General features: G+C 40.5%; 2 protein-coding genes across 4 annotated transcripts; both read left to right on the forward strand.

Moving 5' to 3' along the window:
* The first annotated feature begins 422 nt into the window (after positions 1-422).
* LOC130918880 (zinc finger protein OZF-like) lies at positions 423-11,885 on the forward strand. 3 transcript variants are annotated; one of them, XM_057841084.1, is made up of 4 exons: positions 433-512; positions 3,700-3,802; positions 5,855-5,959; positions 10,027-11,885. In XM_057841084.1, the coding sequence occupies exons 3-4, from the start codon at positions 5,954-5,956 to the stop codon at positions 11,251-11,253; spliced, it is 1,233 nt and encodes a 410-aa protein (XP_057697067.1). In that variant the 5' UTR covers positions 433-512; positions 3,700-3,802; positions 5,855-5,953; the 3' UTR covers positions 11,254-11,885. The 3 variants fall into 3 exon arrangements, with proteins under 3 accessions (XP_057697060.1, XP_057697067.1, XP_057697076.1); XM_057841077.1 differs by lacking the exon at positions 3,700-3,802 and having other exon boundaries at positions 423-512; positions 10,027-11,884; XM_057841093.1 differs by lacking the exon at positions 3,700-3,802 and having other exon boundaries at positions 434-524.
* A 2,383-nt stretch (positions 11,886-14,268) lies between these two features.
* Positions 14,269-24,362, forward strand: LOC130918823 (gastrula zinc finger protein XlCGF57.1-like). The gene is made up of 3 exons (XM_057840922.1): positions 14,269-14,368; positions 17,774-17,878; positions 21,440-24,362. Exons 2-3 carry the CDS (start codon positions 17,873-17,875, stop codon positions 22,913-22,915), a joined length of 1,482 nt encoding a protein of 493 aa, XP_057696905.1. The 5' UTR covers positions 14,269-14,368; positions 17,774-17,872; the 3' UTR covers positions 22,916-24,362.
* The last annotated feature ends 167 nt before the right edge of the window (positions 24,363-24,529 follow it).

A 24,529-nucleotide genomic window follows, 5' to 3' on the forward strand; every position in this document is an offset into this window, starting at 1 on the left:
TCAAGGCATCTGCCAACAGCGACCTCTCTTAGACTTTCCATCTCTTCGCCTCGATATTGTTCTCCCTTGCACTCTTCTTCATCCGTCCTTTGGAATGGTTAGTGTGGAAATAAAAGCTAAATTAAATGGGCTTGATAAGCTTTTGTGCTTAAAAATGAAGCGAGTTCATTGTAATGTTCTTTGATTAAGAAGTGCAGCGGAAGGAGTAGAGTAAATTGGATGTCGATGTATACATTTACACATTATTTAGATTCTGAGCCTTCAAAATGAGTTATTAACAGTGATGACTAGAATTCGGATGTGTTGATCATATTTATTGAATATTTTCTGACTCCAGTGACGTGAAGTCGTGATGGAACTTCCATTCACTTCAACATATTACGCTGAAGTGTCAGCACTTGAACGTTTCTACTTCCGGTTCACTTGACGTAACCTCTGGGTACACTGCGTGTCTTGCTGTTCTTTCGTGTTCCCTTCTAACAAAACGAACTCCTTTAAAGCATTCTCATCGGGTAAGTACCCAAGTAAGAATCTAGTGGACTAAAAAGTCCCATTTTAAAGTATAATGAAAGTCGTTTGGCTTTGTGTTGAACCTTCTCAGGCTTGCTTAGTTTAGTTTATTTAGCTCGCTAGCTAAGGCACGTTAACGCATTCCGATTGCTTTGGCTTAATTCTCGGGTGACCATATTTTGATTCCCCAAAAAGAGGACACTCGGCCCGGTCGCAAGATACTTGAAATTTACTTGAAGTTCTTCAAAGATGCTTGTATCACTTAAATATATTTAAAGTGTGCCTCCTCCGTCTGGATAGAAAAATTCAGTTTTATAAAAATATATGTGGCGGAAAACACTGAGATGACTTGAAGTTTGGCTCTGAGACCCCCAATTTGAAATGAATCAAAAGTGTCTGATATGCATGTGTGATACATTATTGGAAAGCTTAAAATCTCAATTTTCTGGGGCAAGAAAAATTTTGAACAGGAGAGCATTAAAAAAAAAAAAAAAAACAGCAAAACCCAAACTGGAGGTGAGCACGCGAGAGCAGAATTAAAGATGCCTTGACTTGAACGAGTTATCGTGTACTTACCTTGTTTCGATCCAAAAACTCCACGTAGCATGTTTCACAGAGTGTCAAGACACAGCTGTGAATGGCCACAGCTGGATTTTTGGGGTATTTTATGGGTGAAACATGGTAATATAACAAGGGTCGCGATGCAGAAATCGCAGACATCAAGGAGTGGTCGAGATTTTCTTTTTAATATATATTCACCCTTTTAAACGATTTTTCTTTTTTTTTTTTTTCTTCTCAAATTTTCTTTGGATCGATTATCATCTAAGACGATGTTTTCAACCGTTTTTTGACCCACGGCACGTTTTTACATTGGAGAAAAATCTCGAGGCACACCACAAACCATAAATGTACCAAAATTATTTTCTGTACAGTATATTTAATTTTAGAATAAAATCTCTGTACGTATACTTACTCAGGTTGAAACATGAGCCTGTTTAGATGAACACTAAGTTGATAGCCTTATTCTTCAACAGCTCTCAGTCTTTGTTATTATTTATTTATTTTTAAAAACAGGCTTGAAGAAGCTCAGAATTGTCAGACAGGGGGACTTGAGCAATGTCTTTAAAGGCCAAATGTGAAGTAAGGTTGGCCAACCATGTTTTTGAATAATATCAATGGCTAAACAATTATAAGCATATTTTCGTTATTTTATTTTTTTTGTTTTACGCAACCTTTCCAGATTCTTTGTTTAACCCATAGCAACGCCCTTGACAACGAAAATGCTTTTCTTCGACAATCTTCGGAATTGATATCACACCGAGAACTGCGAGGGAAGTCCGCCATACACACAGTATTGTTGCATTGGTTCTCGGTAAGATGCCACGGCGGTGTGTGGCGATGTATTGTTCTCAATCTAAAGAAAAGTTGTATGAGTGGCTGAAGGATAGCAGATCACGTAAATGGACATCTTTTGTTCGCACTAAGCGAATGAATTTCACGCCATCATCGAGTCGTGTTTTCTGCTACAAAGACTTCGAAGATGCCTGCCTCCTCAACCGGTCTGCTTATGATCAAGGATTTGCAAAAAAGTAAGTGTGATTTTTGGATAGATGACTGATGACTTAATCAAAGCAGAGATGCCAACTGTTGTGGAACAGTGCTTACCGGTAATTTGTAAATCATAAGGTGCCGGAACGCAAAGTACATATGACAGCTCAGGGATGAAGGCATGTGGACAGGTCCCGGAACATATTGTAATAGCCCGAATAGGGAAATAGAAAGGAGAGGAGTGAATGATGGCTTCCTTCACTTTATTGTGGCAACAGTTAAATAACAAAGAACAAAAATAACAGCGGACTGCTGCAGCATGCGACCGCCAACTTCGCTCTCACGCCGCACTCTTCTACTCACTTCCCGCTACGTCACCACTCTGCTGTCCGATGGCTCCTTCACGGGCCCACTGAAAGCTACAGACATTACGTTATGCAGAAAATGGTGCTGAGTACAAAACGCAAATGCCCACTTGCCATGCTGTGTGACTTTCCTTTTTTTCTTATTTTTCTATGTGCTTTTCTGACTCGTTTTGAACAATCTTCCTTTTTGAAAAAGACAGTAAATGCAAGTCTTTTTGGCATGTTGAAATACCGTTTGATACTGGCTGCTTGCTCCCAAGATGCCGCAAGTTTTTTTTTTTTTTTTTTTTTTTTAAATGTCAGGAGTGCAGACCTGTTAAGTTTCACGATTTGGTCGGGAGACTCCCGATTTTGACCCCAATGCTCACGCCTCACGATTAAGCCAAATCTCCCGATTTTCCAAAAATGTCAATTTTTTTTTTTTTTTTTTTTACGTTTTTGTTTGTCACCGTTTTATAACGATACCATTCGGCCCGATTCGGAAAGTGACCAACAACGAATAGCCTGGCCATCTCTGACTTCCCTGCCCTCCCTCCCCTTCAGAGCTGGAAAAGCCCAACCCATACATCTGACAGGGAGGGAAGAGGCGAAGCACCACCGACTTCCCAAGATGCTGGCACTAATAAACCGGCTTTTAGACTGGTTCAAGTCTTTATTTTGGAAGGAAGAGATGGAGCTGACCCTGGTCGGCCTCCAGTATTCGGGAAAAACGACGTTCGTCAACGTAATTGCCGTAAGTCTTACCTGCCAACGATAGCCAACTAGCCTAATGCTAATAGCATTAGAGCTAATGATGGGAGAACGATGACGAGGAAGAAGTCGCTGCTTTACTCTGTGTTTTCGTGGATCAAACATCATGGAATATTAAACCACTGCGGTCCTACCCCCACAATATATGAATTTAAGTGAGAAAGCGTATCGTTACTTACTTGAAGTTTAATCATTTAGATTCGCTATTATGCTAAAGCTAAAGTGTATACTATACACTTTATTACATTATATCATTATTACTGTGCTGAAACAAAAAATATAAAGTTTCAATTCTAGGTTACAATTCAATTAAAAAACTGCCATGACAAAGATACTTTTAAAAACAAATATGATTAATTTTCTAAATGATGTAATTAATGTTTTTAATCTTGCTGATTTAGTCTGACGAAACCCTAATTGGAGTGATGGTTGATGAGATGAAGAGGCTGCTGAGGAAGCTGATGTCCAAATTTGTGCAAATGGATGTGATCAGGAAAGCTGAGGATATCCTTGATGTTGATTACAGGAACAAGGAGAACTGGCATGACACAGGCAACATAGCAGTATCACATGATGCCAGACAATACATGGAGCAAGTTGAAGACTATCTCTGATGCCACCAAAAAGAGGTTCTTTGACAGTGTAGTTAATTTTTACACAAGTGTTGTGACCAAAATGAACTTGAAAAAAAATGGTTGCATTTTGTCTTAGCGATTGTCGCGCGTGCGCGCATCATCGGGGTTGGCAAACAGAAAACTCCCTATTTGCAATTTCTACAACTTAACAGGTATGGGAGTGTGATTTGTTGGTCCAGCTTCTCAGTGCACCATTATTATTTTATTTTATACTGTAATGTCGACTTGTAACTGCGTGTAATAGTCTGATATAATGTTTTTCGAGGTACCCTGAAGTGCACGCTGAAGTTACTCTTGTTTTGGTCACGTGACGCGGGAGTGTGATAGAGAAGCACAGGCTCTATCTATCGCTCCGCACAGCCTGCCGAGAGCTCCAAGCTGTGTTCGTACTATTGCTGCAACGATTAATCGATTAACTCGAGTATTCCATTAAAATAAAAGATTCGAATTAAATTTTGCTGCTTTGAGTATTCGTTTAGTTAAAGTGGCGTTGTAAAGGTTTATTTTGAAAGTGTTTGCATTTAGTTTTATTGCTTTTGGTGGATACACTGCCCTCTAGTCTGCGTCATTTCACATAGCTGAATCCAGCTGCTCCATGTTAAGACCAACATAAGCCAAGTTTTTGTTTGAGCTGATGTTTTTTTCAATGCATTCGTAATTTCATTTATAGGTTTATTTAGCTTTTTTTTTTTTTTTTTTTTTTTTTTTGCTGGAATATGCGTCTGAACAATTGTTAAGAGCGTTGTTTAAAAAAAAAGTTTTATTGCATTTAAGCTACTGGACTTTTGCTATGTAAGTTAGCCATTGTTCTTTTGTTGTACATAGATCCTTAGGATTCTTTTTTTAAATTTTTTTTTTTTATACCATTCGAGGGTCAGCTCAGGTATTTGAATTTCTCATGTTCCCTATCCGATTACTCAATTATTTTAACTAAGTAGTTAATCGATTAATTGACGATTAAAATAATCGATAGTTGCAGCCCTACTTACAATTTAGACTAACTTAAAACTTAACAAGTTGCTAATCGCTTTCGTGAAAACACAGAGAATAAGGCAACTTTTTTTTGTAATATAAACACTACGAAGGAAAATGAGAAAGCCCTCAAAGCCAGTTACCTTGTTGCTAAATCCAAAAAGTCCGACACAGTCACAGAGACATTAATACTACCTGGCTACAAAGCTATTGTCTGTGAGATGCACGGCCCTGATGTGGTTAAAGATTTACAAAGAAAAGCATTTTCGTTGACAAGGGCGTTGCTATGGGTTAAACAAAGAATCTGGAAGGGTTGCGTTAAAAAAAAAAAAAAAAAATGCTTATAATTGTTTAGCCATTGATATTCAAAAACATGGTTGGCCAACCTTACTTCACATTTCCACTTTAAATACCTGCAACATGAAGCAATTATAAGAGAATCCCAAAATTTGAAAAATAATGTCCTAATTAAACCTTTTCTTCCAAATTTGTAAAAGGAAAAGTCAAAATGAATATGTGTATTAAGCACTCTAATATCTATAACCCTTGCTAAATCATGTTTTTTTTCCCTCATGGAACCTGCAGATGCATGGTTTGAGTTGCATCCATCTTTTTTTTTTTTTTTTTTTTTAAATGTCAAAATTCTGAATTAGGGTCAAAATCATGAAATTTTAGGTGTATCACGTGATATATTTGGCAATAAAGGCTTAGAACTACTCCTGTTTGTAGTCTGTAACTGCCTGATCCCTTGCCCAATGGTCAACCCACTAGATGGCGGTAATACCCCATCAAACAAGAAGAACTACTCCTTGTCCTGTAGGAGCCATGTCAACGCAGGCAGGCGCGGCCCCCCAGCGGCTGGAGGGACTTCTCTTCAAATTGGTCCCGTGAAAAATCATTAAAACCGGACAGTTTAAAAATAGGATCTAAAACGAGGACTTGTCCAGGCAAAAGAGGACGTTTGGTCACCCTACTTAATCGTACCTCCGATTTGTAAAGTTTGTTTTAAGGAAAAGTTGATCAGTTAACATGAAAGAGATTACTGTATAAGATGCTTCTCGACTTGTCTTAAAGATGTGACAAAATACAACTGACTGAAGCCCAAAGAATCGAGACGTGGATGTTGAGGAGAGGAAATCCAGGCTACGACGAGCAACTGAAAAACAAAAGAAAATGAGGGTAAGATTATGACATAATGATGCTTTTTGTGCAATATCTTACTTGTTTTGATCTGTTATCAGTGATTGCGACTGTAAGGCAAAAAATCCTATAGCTGACTTGCGATACGAGGCTCACGATAACGATGATCTCACATTATGGCGATACTACAAATATCAATCAGGAAATCATTCTAGGATATTCTACAAAACAACTAATGAACAGGAAAACAAGCTATTTTACTCCTTCTGCTGTGAATTCAAATGAGTTTATTACTAGTAGCCGTCCAATCCGTTTACACTGGAAGGTGTGGTAGCGGATGGACAGTTGTTCATTCCACTCCCACTTCAAACGGAATAGTGTACTGCATGCAACACGTGACTTTTCCTCATTAATATTCTTGACGTTAGCAACTGTTGCTAGGAGGGTCAAGCTCGCGTTTGTCCCTCATGCTAGATGTATGTAAATAGTCTACGAACGAGATGTTTACTGAGCTAAACCAACCAATTCTGTCCGAAAATGGAAAAAATCGGATTCGTGCATTAAGAACTGCAGTATGAACCTAGAAAGTGTCAAATAACATTAAACAGAGGTAAAACAGTCTCATTTCTTCAGCAGTGTAGCGGACTAACTACACTTTCAGTGAGGGAACGCCACTTTGCGGACTCTCGTTTGTATTTCTCAAATCAAGCGATTACCTCTGTAATTGTCGATTGGCGTGACGAGGTAGGCTCCGCTTGTTGCGATGCAGTTTTCTTACCAAACAGTGAAAACTAAAGACAGTGATAATGTTTCAAATGAGCATGTAGATTTGCTGTTGTTGGCCCTCTTTGTTGAAACAACCTCCAAACACATTTTGCAGACTGGTTCGTCCTTTTTGGTTGCCTTGCCATTTTCATTTGGTTTATAATCAAAATATTCCCACACCGGGGCTGTGGTGTTTGGCTTGGAAATCAGCATTTTCCGTCCATGTTCTGCTCGCTCATTGCTGTACGCAGACAGTGCACTCGGCCCCACCTCGCCCCATTGAATGAAGGTCACGCAAACTCTAATGTATAAAACGAACATACCCAGAAGTCAATAAAACAGAGGGAATCCTCGTCACAGCATATTGCGCTATTGGTAACAAGGAAGCCGAACTTTTAACAGTCCGCTGCACCTGCGCGCACGCATGTACACACGCACATGAGGCGATAAATCGCAGTGGCAAAATTACCGCCTTTATTTTCATTTACTGAGCGATAAATGGAATTATTGCATATCGCGACAGGCTGACTGTTGGGGTTGGCATGTCAGCTAGCTGTCACGCCTCTTGGTTTGTTTACATTCTCAGAAGCCGGCAGGGAAATGGCAAAAGCCCGACTAACTACGGTGGCATAAAATATCGTACGGGAGGTGCGACAGTAAAGGTGAAGTCGACAGTTTTGACCATTATGGAGTAATTTTGAAATGTCCTACTGAATACATGCATTTTTATTATTTCATAGTCCATTTAGCACAAGACTGCTATTTGTCATCACGATACCATTTATTTAGCTATTGGGGGGAAAATACTTGGATAAAAAGAATATCCTGTAAAAATATTGGAGTATAGAGACTGAAACAATGACATTTTGCGGCTCTCTTTGTCGCATTTTCCTCATTCTGAATAATTCCCCCTCAATGGGATGAATAGTAAAACGGATTATACCATTCTCCTGCTGACGTCATCCACCAGTTGGGGACGCTAGAGCCCGATAATGGTTGGCGTGGCTAACCGGCAGATTAAAGACTAATTTCTCGTCATCTGCGCTTTGCCAAATTGTTGTATATAGTCGAATCGTCTCAAAATATGATTGTAATTCACATAATAATGCTATTTAAGACTTTTATTGAGGTGACAATGTCAACCATTAGTTTTTGGGGATCACATTACCATGCTGATACAATATTTTGAACAACTTTTGTAAGTGTTTTGATTCCTCCACCCTTTATCCACTGCAGAGTGATAAAAATTTGACTGAAATAAAATTTTCTTTTGGGGAAAAAAACAAAGATATACTACCTGTCCAAAGAGTATGAGCGCCCTCTAGTGGAGAAAAAAACAGTTACCTTTGCTTGGTATGGTGGAGCATGCGGTTATTGTTGCAACATCTCATTGGTGAAAATGAGAGAGCCTCTGTCGGCATCTTTGGCAAAAATAAAGTTAATGTGTAGAATAAAGAGGAAAATGTATATGAATCTATAGTGTAGCCAAAAATAGTGGAGTAAGAGTCGCGTTTCGTTTTTTACAAATCTACTCAAATAAACGTAAAAAGTATTGTGTTGTAAAACGCCCCTTTTAATGTTTCGGACATTAGTTCCAAAATTGTTCGAAAAATCCTCTCAAGCTAAACCAAACAACTATTTCAGTACCAAGATAACAGTTCAGAACAGTAAATAAAATACTCAAGTCCCCATTTTGTATCAGCAACTTTAAACTACATTCAATTAATTTGATGTTGTGAATCAACCGTTAAAGTTGTTAAATTGCTCCCGTTATTCCATAATTTCCCTTCCGTCTACTTTCGACATGTGAAAGTTTTAAAACTGTTTCATCCTTTAAAGATGGATTCGAGTCAAGATTTTGCTGATTTAGGAGTATTTTAGATAAAAAGTAAGTTAGGTTCACCACAACAGAGCCCTCCAAAGAAATCTGCTGTTTTAAGACGGCAGCTGTTTACGAGCACATGTCTGTCATTTCGCATCTAGTCCTCTATACATGTCATAACGAAGCCGTCGTCTGTCATTTCACATCTAGTTGTATATGGCGGAAAACACTCAAGTGACTTGAAGTTCTGCTCTGAGACCCTCAATTTGGCCAACTTTCAAAGTTGTCCGAAATGCATGTGTGATACATCATTGGAAAGCTTAAAATCTCAATTTCCTGGGGGAACAAAGATTTTGAACAGGAAGGCATTTAAAAAAAAAAAAAAAAATTTAACAGCAAAACCCTAATTGGAGGCGACAACAGGAGAGAGCAAAATTAAAGACGCCACGATTTTAACCAGATATTATCACGTACTTAGCTTGTTTCGATCCAAAAACTCCCATGTAGCATGTATCACCGAGTGTCAAGACACAGCTGTGAATGGCCGCAGCCAGAGTTTTTTTTTATTTTATGGGTGAAATATGGTGATATAACAAGGGTTGTGATGCAGAAATCGCAGACAACAAGGAGTGGTTGAGATTTTCTTTTTTTATATAGTTACCCTTTAAACGTTATTTTTTTCAATTTTTTTGTTTGTTTGGATCGATTATTTATCATTAACATATCGGAGTAAATGCTACAGTAACAAAAAAATACAATTAAGCGATAGTTATGAGGTAGATATACGTGATTTTTTTACAGACACCAAATTTTTAATTCTGACGTAATTCGTTTAAAAGTTAACATATGCGAGTGAATCATTTTTTAAAGTTTTTATTTTTTCAAACTAAAATTTAGACATCAAGTAATGATTCTAAGCTAAAAATGACAGACATTTTGAATAACAAATATAATTACTTGTTTTTATGGCTAGGTTAAAACAAAAGCGGTTGCGCAACGTCTGTAAATGGGGGTTTCCAAGGTAAAACGGACAAATTGAAAATAGTTTGGACGCTTACCGCGCCATGAATCTGCTATGGCAGCCTATAGACATATTGTTCTATCAAACACAACAGTTCTTTTGGCTTAAAATACAGCAGTTTCTTTTAAAGAGGAGTGCAAGAGCAGAAACTGCTTTTTCTGACTTATCTGTGTTTTCCGCCATATAAATGTGATATTTACCGTGGCGTTATGTGGCCATATGTTTGTAGCAACTGGGTGTTGTTTGTGGCGGTTGTCAGCTGCAGTCAGGTATTATTGTTGTTTTTTTTATCTCGCGGCAAGAGTTGAACATATTTTCTCTCGATCTGTTCCTCATTGCGTCCCGAAGACCGCGCTGACTGTGTTTTAGTTCCGCTGGAAACGCCAGCGTCTTAGTTGAAATCACATCAGCCTGGTAACCCGGGGACTACGTGTTTTTCTCTCTGCATATCCGACGTCAGCAAAACATGTGATTTTTTTTTTTTCTTTCTTACCCCAGGTTCCCACAGATGTCACTGTAGAAGATCTTCACCCTGAGAAGCACGATCCCCTCCACGTTAAACAGGAGAAGGAGTCAGACATGCCATGGATCAAACAGGAGGTGGAGCCAGAGACGCCTGACATTAAAGAAGAAAAACAGGAAGTTGAAATCATCAAGTTTCCAATGGGTGTCAGTGTAAAGAGCGAAGAAGCCGAAGGTCCAAGCGATGAGAGCGGAGCAGCGAAACCCTCGAGCGACAGCTCATTTGAGCACCCAACAACAAAAGGAGAGGGACCATCCCAACCGGAAGGCTATTTAGCTCCGCTTTCGGACAGCGACGACAAAACGTCACATTCTTCTGACTTTAATACTGATGAGGAGGATGATGACTTTGACCCAAATGCTTCAAAATCCTTACACAAGTCATCATTGAAAAGAGACGCAAAAGAATGCGCGGATGGGAAACCTTTTCCCTGCTCAGTTTGTGATAAAATATTTCCTAGGAAATCCAATTTAAAGGCACACATGCGAACACACACTGGAGAGAAGCCTTTCGTCTGCACGTTTTGTGGTAAACGATTCACTCAGAAGGAACATTTAGTATTGCACACAAGAAACCACACTGGAGAGAAGCCTTTTCCCTGCTCACTTTGTGATAAAACTTTTTCTTCGAAACATCATTTAAAAAGACACATTCGTACACACACCGGGGAGAAGCCTTTTGTGTGCACGTGTTGTGGTAAACGATTCACTCAGAAGGGACAATTAGTATTGCACACAAGAAACCACACTGGAGAGAAGCCTTTTGCCTGCGCACTTTGCGGTAAAAGATTCACCGAGAAGGGAGGTTTAAACATTCACACAAGAACACACACTGGAGAGAAGCCTTTTGCCTGCACACTTTGTGATAAAAAATACTTCACAAGGTCAAAATTAAACAGTCACACGAGAACACACAGTGGAGAGAAGCCATTTGCCTGCACACTTTGTGGGAAAAGATTCACCCTTAAGGGAGTTTTAAACAAACACACAGGCACACACACTGGAGAGAAGCCTTTTGTGTGCACGTTTTGTGGTAAACGATTCAGTCAGAAGGGACATTTAGTATCGCACACAAGAAACCACACTGGAGAGAGGCCTTTTGCATGCACAGTTTGTGGTAAAAAATTCAGTCGGAAGGGAAGTTTATCATTGCACTTAAGAAACCACACTGGAGAAAAGCCTTTTGCCTGCACACTGCGATAAAACATTTTCTCGGAAGACTAATTTAGAAATACATAAGCGCACACACTGAAATACATAATGATATGAAATGACATAAAGAACCAAATGTTTTTTCAGGTGCTGTTGTTTTTAACAACTATCCAATGTATATGGTGAAAAACACACAAGGCTGAAAAAGCAGTTTCTACTCTTGCACCCAATAAAATGCTGTATTTTTAGCCAAAAGCACTGTTCTGTTTGATAGAACAATATGTTTATATGCTGCTGTAGCAGTTTCATGGTGGATTATGCCCCCGGACTATTTTTAATTTATCTGTTTTACCCTGGGGATCCCCGCCCCGTTAACAGACACTGAGCAACAGATTTTGTTTCATCCCTTCATTTGTTTCGTTGCCGCAGCTGTGCTCGCTGTGGATAGTCTTCTGTTGCGTTCGGGAAATTATGTCACACAATAAACTAAGATTCGGCCAGCACATCAACCACATCACCAGAACTGCCTTTTTCCACCTCAAGAACATCGACAGTCTTCGCGAAACGCTCATCCATGCCTTCATCATTTCCAGACTTGACTACTGTAACAGCATTCTTCTGGGTTCTCCATCTAAACTCCTCAAAAAACTACAATATACGCCTTCTCATCTGGACCCCCTATGGGAAGCAGATTTAGTGACAGACTTTAGATGGCTATCAAATTTTAGGTCTGTGTCAATAATTACGCCAAGATTTCTGACTTGATTTAGAATAGAATAGCCCTTTATTGTCATTTTACGGTTGTACAATGAAATTGTGGAGCATCTCCCTTTAAAGTGCAGGACAAGTAAAAAAAAATCTCGAAAGTGGCTTGTAAGAATAAAGTATAAAATCTAAATAAGTATAAAATAGGCATGAGGTCATTTGAAGTGATTTGGAGCTGTAAGTGACATTGTGCCAAGGTGCGATGTTCAGCAGGTTCGCAAACGTCGAATTACTTGACCTTTTTATTCCAACTAAAATATTTTTGTTCATTACTGGCTGACTTTAAACTTCTTTACTTTCGACTATTTTTTTAATCGCTTCCGTTTTATGTATAAATCAACTTCAGGCATGTAGACATCATCTTCCTTGCTTAAAAACTTACTGAGCTTATTTGTTTCACCTTTACTAGACACACTAAACACGCTGAGCTCTCGTAGCTGGTGGGAAACATTCATAAAAGCGTTTACTTAAATTTTGTGTAAAGTGACGGATCATGGTCACGTAAATGTGATATGTTTGAGGGGTGGCACCCTTCATTGCAACCACCCTCCGCAAGCATATCTTGCACGCTTGCTGTCCTCCTCTAAGCCGCGGCCGTCTGTTTGTTTTCCCCCTCAAAAAAAGTCGAAGTACGACTTTTTTTGAGGGGGAAAAAAAGCTCAAAGTTTTTACGTTTTCAGCCACTAAACAGAATAGCGTCACTGACAGACAGCAACAACAACCGGAGGGAGAGGGGTGAGCGCTGCCGCTCCAAGCCACTTCTTGCTGCATTTTTTTGCAGAGGCGTCGCGTCCCATTAGGCAAACCAGGTAATTGCCTAGGGCCCCCAGCCAGCAGGGGCCCCCAGAGGGCCAACAGATTTAGCACACACAGCTTTACTGCACTGTTGCATCTACAAGTGTAGAGAGTTTCAATACTATGGAATTATTTGACAGATTATCTAGCGATTCTGTTATCAATCCCAATAAGCACTAACCATGTCATGTAGATTATACATTTTTAAGAAAGTCCAATTAGATATTAATACCACGTGATTGTTTCCAGAGTGACTCACCAAGTACTCTCTGGAAAGTTTTTGCCAAGTTGTTTTACGTTGATTTTCACAGGCCACCTCATTATTTATGTGACTACCTAAAGAAATGGTGATTTTTCTAGAAAAGTATATTAATGGATCTATCATATTCCTCGTGTAATACTCTATAAGAAAAATACTGTATAAGTTACATATATTCATCTAAAATAATCCTTAACAATTTTATCCGCAATTTTTATACTCCTTTTAGCAAGGTTTCTTGGGTATGCGTACGTACCTATAGCAACCAGTCCTGTTATTGTCCTACGTCAGAAGCGCTGCGTATTCTAGGAGCGAGAATAGGCGTAAATTGCACATTTCGAGCAGAGGATGGCCACCTGTTCAAATGTGTGGGTCCATGAACGAATGTAAGTACATCCATACGAGTCAGTGTAAAGTGCTTAGTTTTCGCCACTTTTATGGCCAAGATGACCCCCCCACACACACACACACACACACACACACACAAACACTTTTGTGTTCATTATACTGCACGAGGATGTATGTGTGTCACATGACTTAGAAGGGCCCCCGGGGACCCTTGCTACGCCTCTGATTTTTGGGAAATAAAAATAGCGAATACCATACTACTGTATGACGGGAAATTTTAGTGGTTTTGAACCCATGACATTTTCAAACCAGTGTTACTTGGGCACATAGCCAAAGTGTATTTTTGTTGGTATTTATTTTTAATTTGTTTATTTTATCAATTTATTTATAGCATATAATTTAAAAAACAAACATGATTGATATATATAAAAATATACAGTATATAAGCAATTTTCATATTCAAAGTCATGTGAAACAATCTGCTTTGGGTCAAGGCATCTGCCAACAGCGACCTCTCCTGGCCGTTCCTTCTCTTCGCCTCGATATTGTTCTCCCTTGCACTCTTCTTCATCCGTCCTTTGTGGTTGGTGTAGAAATAAAAGCTAAATTAAATGGGCCTGATAAGCTTCAGTGCTTAAAAATGAAGCGAGTTCATTGTAATGGTCTTTGATGAAGAAGTGCAGCGGAAGGAGTAGAGTAATTGGATAATGTCGATGTATACATTTACAAATTATTTAGATTCTGAGCCTTCAAATTGAGTTATTAACAGTGATGACTAGAATTCGGATATGTAGATCATATTTATTGAATATTTTCTGACTCCAGTGATGTGACGTCGTGATGGAACTTCCATACACTTCAACATATTACGCTGAAGTTTCAGCACTTAAACGTTTCTACTTCCGGTTCACTTGACGTAACCTCTGTGTGCTCTCCGGTCTTGCTGTTCTTTCGTGTTCCCATCTAACCAAACGAACTCCTTTAAAGCATTCTCATCGGGTAAGTACCAAGTAAGAATCTAGTGGACTAAAAAGTCCCATTTTAAAGTTTAGTGAAAGTCGTTTGGCTTTATGTTGAAGCTTCGCAGGCTTGCTTAGTTTAGTTTAGCTTAGCTCGCTAGCTAAGGCACATTAACGCATTCCGATTGCTTTGGCTTAATTCTAGGGTGACCATATTTTGATTCCCCAAAAAGAGGACACTCGGCCCGGCCGCAAGATACTTGAAATTTACTTGAAGTTCCTTCAAAAATGCTTGTATCACTTTAATATAGTTAAAGTGTGCCTCCTCTGTCTGGATAGAAAAATTCAGTTTTATAAAAAAATATATGGCGGAAAACACTGAGGTGACTTGAAGTTTTGCCCTGAGAAACCAAGTTTGAAGTGAATCAAAAGTGTCTCATATGCATGTGTGATACATCATGATCATTGGAAAGCTTAAAATCTAAATTTTCTGGGGCAAGAAAAATTTTGAACAGGAAAGCATTAAAAAAAAAATCAAACAGCAAAACCCTAACTAGAGGTGAGCACGCGAGAGCAGAATTAAAGATGCCTTGACTTGAACGAGTTATTACCGTGTACTTACCTTGTTTCGATCCAAAAACTCCACGTAGCATGTATCACCGAGTGTCAAGACACAGCTGTGAATTAGTGTTGTATCGGTCGCGAACGATTCGTTCTTTTTGAACGAATTGTTTGGGTGAACGAGACCGAACTAATCACCATCTGCACTGATTCGTTCTATGAAGTTGGTGGCGCTTGTTCGCTGCGTGGGAGGGCGTTGAGCAAGCGGCAGCGTCTTCTGACATCGCACACGACCAATCAGACGCCAGCCTCATCGCGGGCAGGGGAGGGAGCGGAAACAGAATAAAGGCGTCTGTCACTCATTTCCACGTGTGGCCAATAAGCAGCAAGCGTGCAGGCAGGGAGGAAAGACTGAGTTTTGTCACTTCCCGTTCAGTGATTCGGTCCTCCGGTTCCTGACCTAGCTTGCTGCTAACTTGACTTTCCAGTAATGACTATGCGGTGAACGAGTCATAAAATGAGAGGAAATGACTTTGTCACATATTTGTTAACGTGGAGCCTATCAAATGCTGCTCAAACAGACAAAAACACTGCACAAATCTAGTGAGCATGGTTTAGTATTCTACTTTTCTCAACAGACTCGGGACTGTACCTATGACGATATACTATCAAATTTACAGTAATTTAAAACACGCGTAGCTACGAGGCAAGCAAAAGCTGAGCTGCGGTCGCGTGACGGCAGTGAAGCGGGCAGAGAACTGTCACTATATGGAGGCTTCATGGCAGCGATATTTACCTCATATGTGCACAGAAAAAAAAGAATATTTAGTATGATCACCATAATATTGATTTGCAGTGAAACAGTATATACAGGTACATGTCAATTTTTTCCGAGTGTTTTTTTTTTTTTTTTTTCGTGTCAGAGGGTGTCGGTTGGTTTGACAAATTATGTCAATCCGTCCATCATGTGCTACTCAAGCGCCCAAAAACAAAGCGCGCGGACACGGGAGATGTCGCAATATGTCTACATTTTTCTTAACAGACTAATGAGAGTAGAAAGGCGACATCATAAAGAGCAAACAATTATTTCTCGTCAGCATTTGACGATCTGAGATGCGGGGACGACAGGGGAGCTGACCGGATTATTTTATTTATTAATACCAGTGCAAAAATTCAATACGATCGTCTTAATAATAAAAAACAAAAATACAACAGAGCGAGAGGTAAATATGATGTGTTGGTCGTTCCATATTTAGGAATTAAACTTTCGATTTATTTTTATTTTCGTGACAGCAAGCATGCCGCGTTGGCTGGTAGAAGCAGCAGCATTGTATATGTGAGCAAGATCATGCTAAAGAAAGTCCGTGCGCCCCCGACCCCAAACCCCCACTTCCCCCTCAAAAGGAAAATGTTTAACCGTGTCCTAAATCGAAATGCAAGCACGAGCCATGACTTTGAGCCCATAGAACTAGGACAGACGACGCGGAAGTTCTCCCTCGCTTTTGGAGCAACGGGAGGGAGACGAGGCTGTCTGTGAAAGCAGAATGATATCACCTGTCACTCATTTCTGAAACTACGACGAGTGGTCAATGTGCAAGAGAGGGAGGGACCAAGCAATGTCACTTCCCGTTCAGTTATACTGCGAAGCGGTCTTTGGTGATTCGTTCGGCAACGTCACTTCCCGTTCACTAACCGAACGATTCATTTGGGCGGGGAGGGAGATGAGGGGGGGCGAACGATTCGTTGAACGATAAGTTTGAACGAATCTTTTTACTGAACGAACCGGAATGGATTCGTTTACTCAAGTGAACGAGAGATCCCGTCACTACTGTGAATGGCCACTGAATGAATTCGGTCGCACTTGTCGAAGCGCATCTTAGCGTGGTGACGTCACGAACTTTACGCACGGATGAGGAGGGGTTGGGGGTTAGACGGGTGGGGGAAAAAAAAAAGACACGGCTTTTTTTTGTCAATGGGAAAGGTGCCAAATGCCAATTGCTAGTGGGTTGCATCGGCTTGGAAAAATGCGCGTTGACCCACTAGTTTCAGTGGGAAAGGGGCACATGGCGATCAGAGCCGAGGTGATTTTAACGCGGGTCGCTTGGCGGGTTGATTGACACGGGTCGCTGCACCTTTCCCACTGCCTCCAAAAGCCGATTGTTGGCGGGTTGACACGGGTTTTTTGGTCAGTGGGAAAGGGGTATTGTACTCTCCTTTACTTGACAATTATGCACCTTACATTCACACCAAATATTATGCATATTTGGCACACCTGTCAGCACCTCTAGTCATGCCCTTACCCTGTTCATTGTGGAGAAGTCCCTCTCGCAGTTGACGCTGGAGACTGGAATGACCAGAGCAACTCCTGCCAAGTGGCTCAACGGGAGAGCCGGCAATATGTTCCAATCCGCGGTAAATTCAGTTTTACATGACCAAAAAACATCGAGTCGCCAAAACCAACAGTCTGTCTCGCGCTTGCCATGTTGAATATGTTGAAATGTCTCTCGCTAATTTCTTGTAGCTTTACGGACGTCGCGTCAGCCCGTCGCTGATTGGTCCGCTCCGCTGTCTATTTGCTGTGGCTGGCTCCGCCCGAATGGTGGCCAGACAGCTATGAGTCTGGTGTACCAGGCTAGTAGTCCCGTCTATGAGCGCGACCTGTTGGCGCGTGTGTCTGTGTGTGTGCACGCACGCACGCGCGGGCTCTCGCTCGCGCGGGTAGTAGAGTGGAGTTGGCTACAGCTGTGTAATCGGCTGACTGACGCATCTGATTATTAATCTCCTTTTTTTTCTTTTTTTTTCCCGGCGGGGGGGGGGGGGGGGGGCAAACGAGACTGTGGCAGGTGGGAAACATTGATAAGGCACTTCTCGACTTGTCTTAAAGATGTGACAAAATACAACTGACTGAAGCCCAAAGAATCGAGACGTGGATGTTGAGGAGAGGAAATCCAGGCAACGACGAGCAACTGAAAAACAAAAGAAAATGAGGGTAAGATTATGACATAATGATGCTTTTTTTGCAATATCATGCTTGTTTTGATCTGACTGTTATCAGTGCTTGCGACTGTAAGGCAAAAAATCCCATAGCTGACTTGCGATACAAGGCTCACGATAACGATGATCTTACGTTATGGCGATACTACAAATATCGGTCAAGAAATCATTCTAGGATATTCTACAAAACAAGTAATGAATAGGAAAACAAGCTATCCTTCTGCTGTGAATTCAAATGAGTTTATCACTAGTAGCCGTATAATCCATTTACACTGGAAGAGGTGGTAGGGGATGGAAAGTCGTTCATTCCACTCACACTTCAAACGGAATAGTGTACTGCACGAAACACGTCACTTTTGCTCATTAATATTTTTGACGTTAGCAACTGTTGCTGGGGGGGGTCAAGCTTGCGTTTGTCCTTCATGCTAGTTAAAGCAATGGCTTGAGTGTCAAGGGCTTAAAAAGACGTGAAATAGAGCCGACTTGATCCAGAGGTCACTTTTTTATCGACACCTTTTTCAATGACATTCTCCTGTTCCAACAAGCTATCCTTAACCACCATATGCCCTGTCTTTCTTATATAGTCTTACCTAACCTCTGTTTGTCTTACGTCTGTAACCGTTTGTTTGGCCGTTTACGCTTTTATGACGTTTTCCGCACCGAACGTGATCCGAAAGAGAACACCCTGGATAACTCCGCTTGTGCTTACAGTTTATTGTTGGTTTTATATTGTTGATTTTTCGGAGTTGCGAGTAGTAAGCACCAAGTAGGTTATAAACCAATAAATGCAAACAAAGAATGTATATGGCAGAAAAAACACTCAGGTGACTTGAAGTTCCGCTCTGGGGCCCCCAATTTTGCCAAATTTCAAAATTGTCCAATATGAAAGTATGATACATCATTGGAAAGCTTAAAATCTCAATTTTCTGGGGGGGGGGGGGGGGGGGGATTTTAAACAGGGGGGTATTTAAAAGAAAGGAAAAAAAATTAAACAGCAAAACCCTAACTGGAGGCGAGAGCAGATTTAAAGACGCCACGATTTTAACGGGATATTATCGCGTACTTGCCTTGTTTCGATCCAAAAACTCCATGTAGCATGTATCACTGAGTGTCATGCCCTGGGAAAATGTTAATATTCCATCATTTATCCATAAACGCATGCCTTTTGTATTCATATCATGCCACTTCGTGTAATTACTCACAAGAAAATGAGAGAAATTTGGCTCGATTGTCAAGCGAAAACGACCAGCGCCCGAGATCTGGCAGATTGTGTGCGTGACGTCACGACAAGTGAAGAGAGTGCCACCGGCCACTAGGGGGGCAGCGCCTGTCTGCATCAATATAATTCCTTCTAGTGAGGGGAGAATTAGGGGTGTTTTGAGCTGTTTATGCTGATGCATTGTGTTTGTCCTGCACATATTCCAGGGTCCCTCATGAAGAAACACCCCTCGTTGTCAATAAAAGAGAATTCAGAATTGACAGTGAGGGTTGTTTCTTCAACCAAAAAAAAGGCTTTAATACTGAATGGTGGCGATGATGGCAGACAATTTCATTTCTAGTTTCAGCGACGAATCCGACGTAGAAGGACGTAACGAATGTTCATCTAATCGTGATGAGGAGAGCTACGAAGCTTTAATCGGTGTTTTAGGTTACCAATTTGAGCCCAAACGAACGCCAATGCAGCGTAATGAAACGGTCATTGAGGGGAGCAATGACACTGATGAAACATTGGCAGCAGATCGTGTGGGAAACACCAATGATTTGTTTTGCATTTCTTTTTGTGAAGCTGATACACCGTGACTGCAAAATAAAGGAATGCATAGAATAATTATCATTTATTGCGCTATCATAGCTTTTCGCTCTGCCAACAGACACAAATATGAATGGGATCAGAGGATTTGTTCTATATATTTTACGAACGATAATTTATACATGTGTCCAGTCCTGTATCCAATGCGTGACATTTTTTTATTATAAAAGAGTACTCACTCTGGCCATTTCGAGCTTGGCTGCTCCCCTCCTTTGCTTAGCCTTAGCCTCCTTTGCCAGTCATCGTCCTCTTTCTTGATATCTCGGGACATTTAGGTGGCTGCGCGTGTATGGTCGGCACCGCATCTCCTTTGAGCAGCAATCTTTTAGCAAAACCCGATTTCACTTGACCATAGTTCGAGAAGCTTTCAGGTGGAAAATAACAGAAAAGCGTGCCGGAGGCTGTGTCTAGAAAATTAGCCCTCTTTGCACGGACGAACTTTACCCATTGTCTGCGTAGCCCAGCTTTTTTTTTTCGCGTTCAGGAACTCATGGATACTATATTCCGATAAATAGCTATTTGTACACCACATAGCACAGCAGTTTTGAACCATTCTAGTGCGCTACAACGCTACTCTCTCGTCGATAAAAAAACAATGGCACCTGGCTCCGCCTCGACTGTCAATCACTTGTCGTGACGTCCCCGCCCCATTCGGCTGTTTCCGCAACACTTTCGGAAATGTTCGTCATTTTCGATTTATTTTCGATAATTGCTCATTAATGTGATTTTTTCGTTAACTTTATCAATATTTGTTATCTTGGCACATAACGGTTATATTGATGTCTCACACCCCCTTTGCCGCTACATACCCTTTAATGTTTCACTTGAGTCAGAAAAACACAAAAAAATCGGATTTGTGCATTAAGAACTGCAGTATGAACCTAGAAAGTGTCAAATAACATTAAACAGAGGTAAAACAGTCTTATTTCTTCAGCAATGTAGCGGACTACACTTTCCGTGAGGGAACGCCATTTTGCGGACTCTCGTTTGTATTTCTCAAATCAAGCAACTTCCTCTGTAATTGTTGATTGGCGTGACGAAGTAGGCTTTGCTTGTTGCAATGCAGTTTTCTTACCAAACAGTGAAAACTAAAGAGGGTGATAATGTTTCAAATGAGCATGTAGATTTGTTGTGTTGGCCCTCTTTGTTGAAAAAAACCTCCAAACACATTTTGCAGACTGGTTCATCCTTTTTGGTTGCCTCGCCATTTTCATTTGTTTTAAAATCAAAATATTCCCACACCGGGGCTGCATGTCAGCTAACTGTCACGCCTCTTGGTTTGTTTACATTCTCCGAAGCCGGCAGGGAAATGACAAAAGCCCGACTAACTACGGTGGCATAAAATATCGTACAGGAGGTGCGACAGTAAAGGTGAAGTCGACAGTTTTGACCATTATGGAGTAATTTTGAAATGTCGTCCTGAATAAATGCATTTTTATTATTTCATGGTCCATTGAGCACAAAACTGCTATTTGTCATCACTATGCCATTTATTTAGCAGTCAGGTATTATTGTTGTTTTTTTATCTAGCGGCAAGAGTTGAACATGATATTTACTCTCGGTCTGTTCCTCATTGCGTCCCGAAGACCGTGCTGACTGTGTTTTAATTCTGCTGGAAACACCAGCGTCGTAAAGTTGAAATCACATAAGCCTGGTACGTCGTAACCCGGGGACTGCGTGTTTTTCTCTATATACTGTATATCCAACGTCAGCAAAACGTGATTTTTTTTTTCTTTCTTACCCCAGGTTCCCACAGATGTCACTGTAGAAGATCTTCACCCTGAGAAGCACGATCCCCTCCACGTTAAACAGGAGGAGGAGTCAGACATGCCGTGGATCAAAAAGGAGGTAGAGTCAGAGACCCCTGACATTAAAGAAGAAAAACAGGAAGTTGAAATCATCAAGTTTCCAATTGGTGTCAGTGTAAAGAGCGAAGAAGCCGAAGGTCCAAGCGATGACAGCGGAGCAGAGAAACCTTCGAGCGACAGCTCATTTCAGCACCCAACAACAAAAGGAGAGGGACCATCCCAACCGGAAGGCTATTTAGCTCCGCTTTCAGACAGCGAAGACATAATGTCACATTCTTCTGACTTTGATACTGATGAGGAGGATGAAGACTTTGACCCAAATGCTTCAAAATCCTTACACAAGTCATCATTGAAAAGAGATGCAAAAGAATGTGCGGATGGGAAACCTTTTCCCTGCTCACTTTGTGATAAAATATTTCCTTGGAAATCCAATTTTAAGGCACACATGCGAACACACACTGGAGAGAAGCCTTTCGTCTGCACGTTTTGTGGTAAACGATTCACTCAGAAGGAACATTTAGTATTGCACACAAGAAACCACACTGGAGAGAAGCCTTTTCCCTGCTCAATTTGTGATAAAACTTTTTCTTCGAAACATCATTTAAAAAGACACATGCGTACACACACCGGGGAGAAGCCTTTTGTCTGCACGTGTTGTGGTAAACGATTCACTCAGAAGGGACAATTAGTATTGCACACAAGAAACCACACTGGAGAGAAGCCTTTTGCCTGCACACTTTGCGGTAAAAGATTCACCGAGAAGGGAGTTTTAAAGAAACACACAAGCACACACACTGAAGAAAAGCCTTATGGCTGCTCACATTGTGATAAAAAATTCTTCACGAAAGCAAATTTAAACATTCACACAAGAACACACACCGGAGAGAAGCCTTTTGCCTGCACACTTTGTGGTAAAAGATTCATCGAGAATGGAGGTTTAAAGAAACACGCAAGAACACATACTGAAGAGAAGCCTTATGCCTGCACACTTTGTGATAAAAAATACTTCACCAAGGCAAATTTAAACGGTCACATGAGAACACACAGTGGAGAGAAGCCTTTTGCCTGCACACTTTGTGGTAAAAGATTCATCAGGAAGGGAGATTTAAGCAAACACACAGGCACACACACTGGAGAGAAGCCTTTTGTGTGCACGTTTTGTGGTAAACGATTCAGTCAGAAGGGACATTTAGTATCGCACACAAGAAACCACACTGGAGAGAGGCCTTTTGCATGCACAGTTTGTGGTAAAAGTTTCAGTCGGAAGGGAAATTTAGCATCGCACATGAGGAACCACACTGGAGAGAAGCCTTTTGCCTGCACACTGTGCGATAAAAGATTTTCTCGGAAGACTAATTTAGAAATACATAAGCGCACACACACTGAAATACATAATGATTACGTAATGATATGAAATGACAAAAAGAACGAAATTATTTTTCAGGTGCTGTTCTTTTTCACAACTATCCAATATATGTGGCGAAAAACACACAAGGCTAGAAAAAAAAGTTTCTACTCTTGCACCCCTCTTTTCAATAAAATGCTGTATTTTAAGCCAAAAGAACTGTTCTGTTTGATAGAACAATATGTCCCCGGACTATTTTTAATCGGTCCGTTTTACCTTGGAGACCCGCGTTAACAGACACTGAGTAACAGATTTTGTTTCATCCCTGTATTTGTTTCGTTGCCGCTGTTGTGCTCGGGAAATTATGTTACACAATAAACTAAGAATAAACCAGCACATCAACCACATCACCAGAACTGCCTTCTTCCAGCTCAAGAACATAGACTGTCTTCACCCCTCCCTCACTTTCTCTGCTGAAGAAACACTCATCCATGCCTTCATCACCTCCAGACGTACATAGGCGGAGTTTGACTTTTGGGGCAGGGGGCACACAACATGTAGATGACCCCGAAACGCAGTGTCAACAATAAAATTCACTTAACGTATTTTTTGGACGATAAGTCAGTTTTTTTTACCATAGTTTGGCTGGGGCTGCGACTTACTGTATACTCTGGAGCAATTTATGTGTGAGATTATTAACACATTGTCATATAATTTCACATGTTATTTTGGTGTTTTGGAGTGACACTGATGGTTTGGTTCTGAATAACTCTTAAAAGTAAAGATGCCGATCGATCGGGTCCGATCACGTCATTTTCAAAGTATCGGAATCGGCAAAAAAATATCGGACATGCCTTTTCAATATATATTTTTTTGAATTAAATCGTTTTCTAAGTGTATTTAACATAACAGACAAAATGTCTTACACTTATCCAGAGTCTTTGGTTTTGGCTTAAAGTAGGGCTATCAAATTTATCGCGTTAATGGCAGTAATTATTTTTTTTTAATTAATCACGCTAAAATATTTAACGCAATTAACGCATGCGCTGCGCGACCCACTCACGCATTGTCGCGTTCAATCTATAATGTCGCCGTTTTACCTATATATAGAGCTAAAAGGCAGCGTAAAATAAGTAGAGTGAATTTAGGCAGTCTTTGGAGCCATTTTTTTAGTTGGCTAAAGCCTTAAAGTCTCTCTCTCAACATTTAGAAATATCGTGGGAAGCAATGTGGGGAAGAAAGGTTGTAGTTGATCTTTTTCTTAACACCCTATGTTCTTTCCCAACGCAGAGAATATATATCAATTGGTGCCACTACGCACAGTCATGGTTGCACTTCCCATCATGCATTTGGGCAGATCAGTTAAATGGCTACAGTATCATTGACTGGAAGCTCAACAAATACACTAGATGGCAATATTTAGTCACAATATACAAAGTCACGTTAATCCTTTTAAGAATTACAAGTCTTTCTATCCGTGGATCCCTCTCACTGAAAGAATGTTAATAATGTAAATGCCATCTTGAGGATTTATTGTCATAATAAACAAATACAGTACTTATGTACTGTATGTTGAATGTATATATTCGTGCGAGTTTTATTCATTTTTTTATTAATGCATTGCCAAAAGGTATATGATCGGGAAAATTATCGGGAATGATTGGAATTGAATCGGGAGCAAAA

The sequence above is a fragment of the Corythoichthys intestinalis genome, chromosome 1, assembly GCF_030265065.1.
Source record: "Corythoichthys intestinalis isolate RoL2023-P3 chromosome 1, ASM3026506v1, whole genome shotgun sequence".
Lineage (NCBI taxonomy): Eukaryota > Metazoa > Chordata > Actinopteri > Syngnathiformes > Syngnathidae > Corythoichthys > Corythoichthys intestinalis.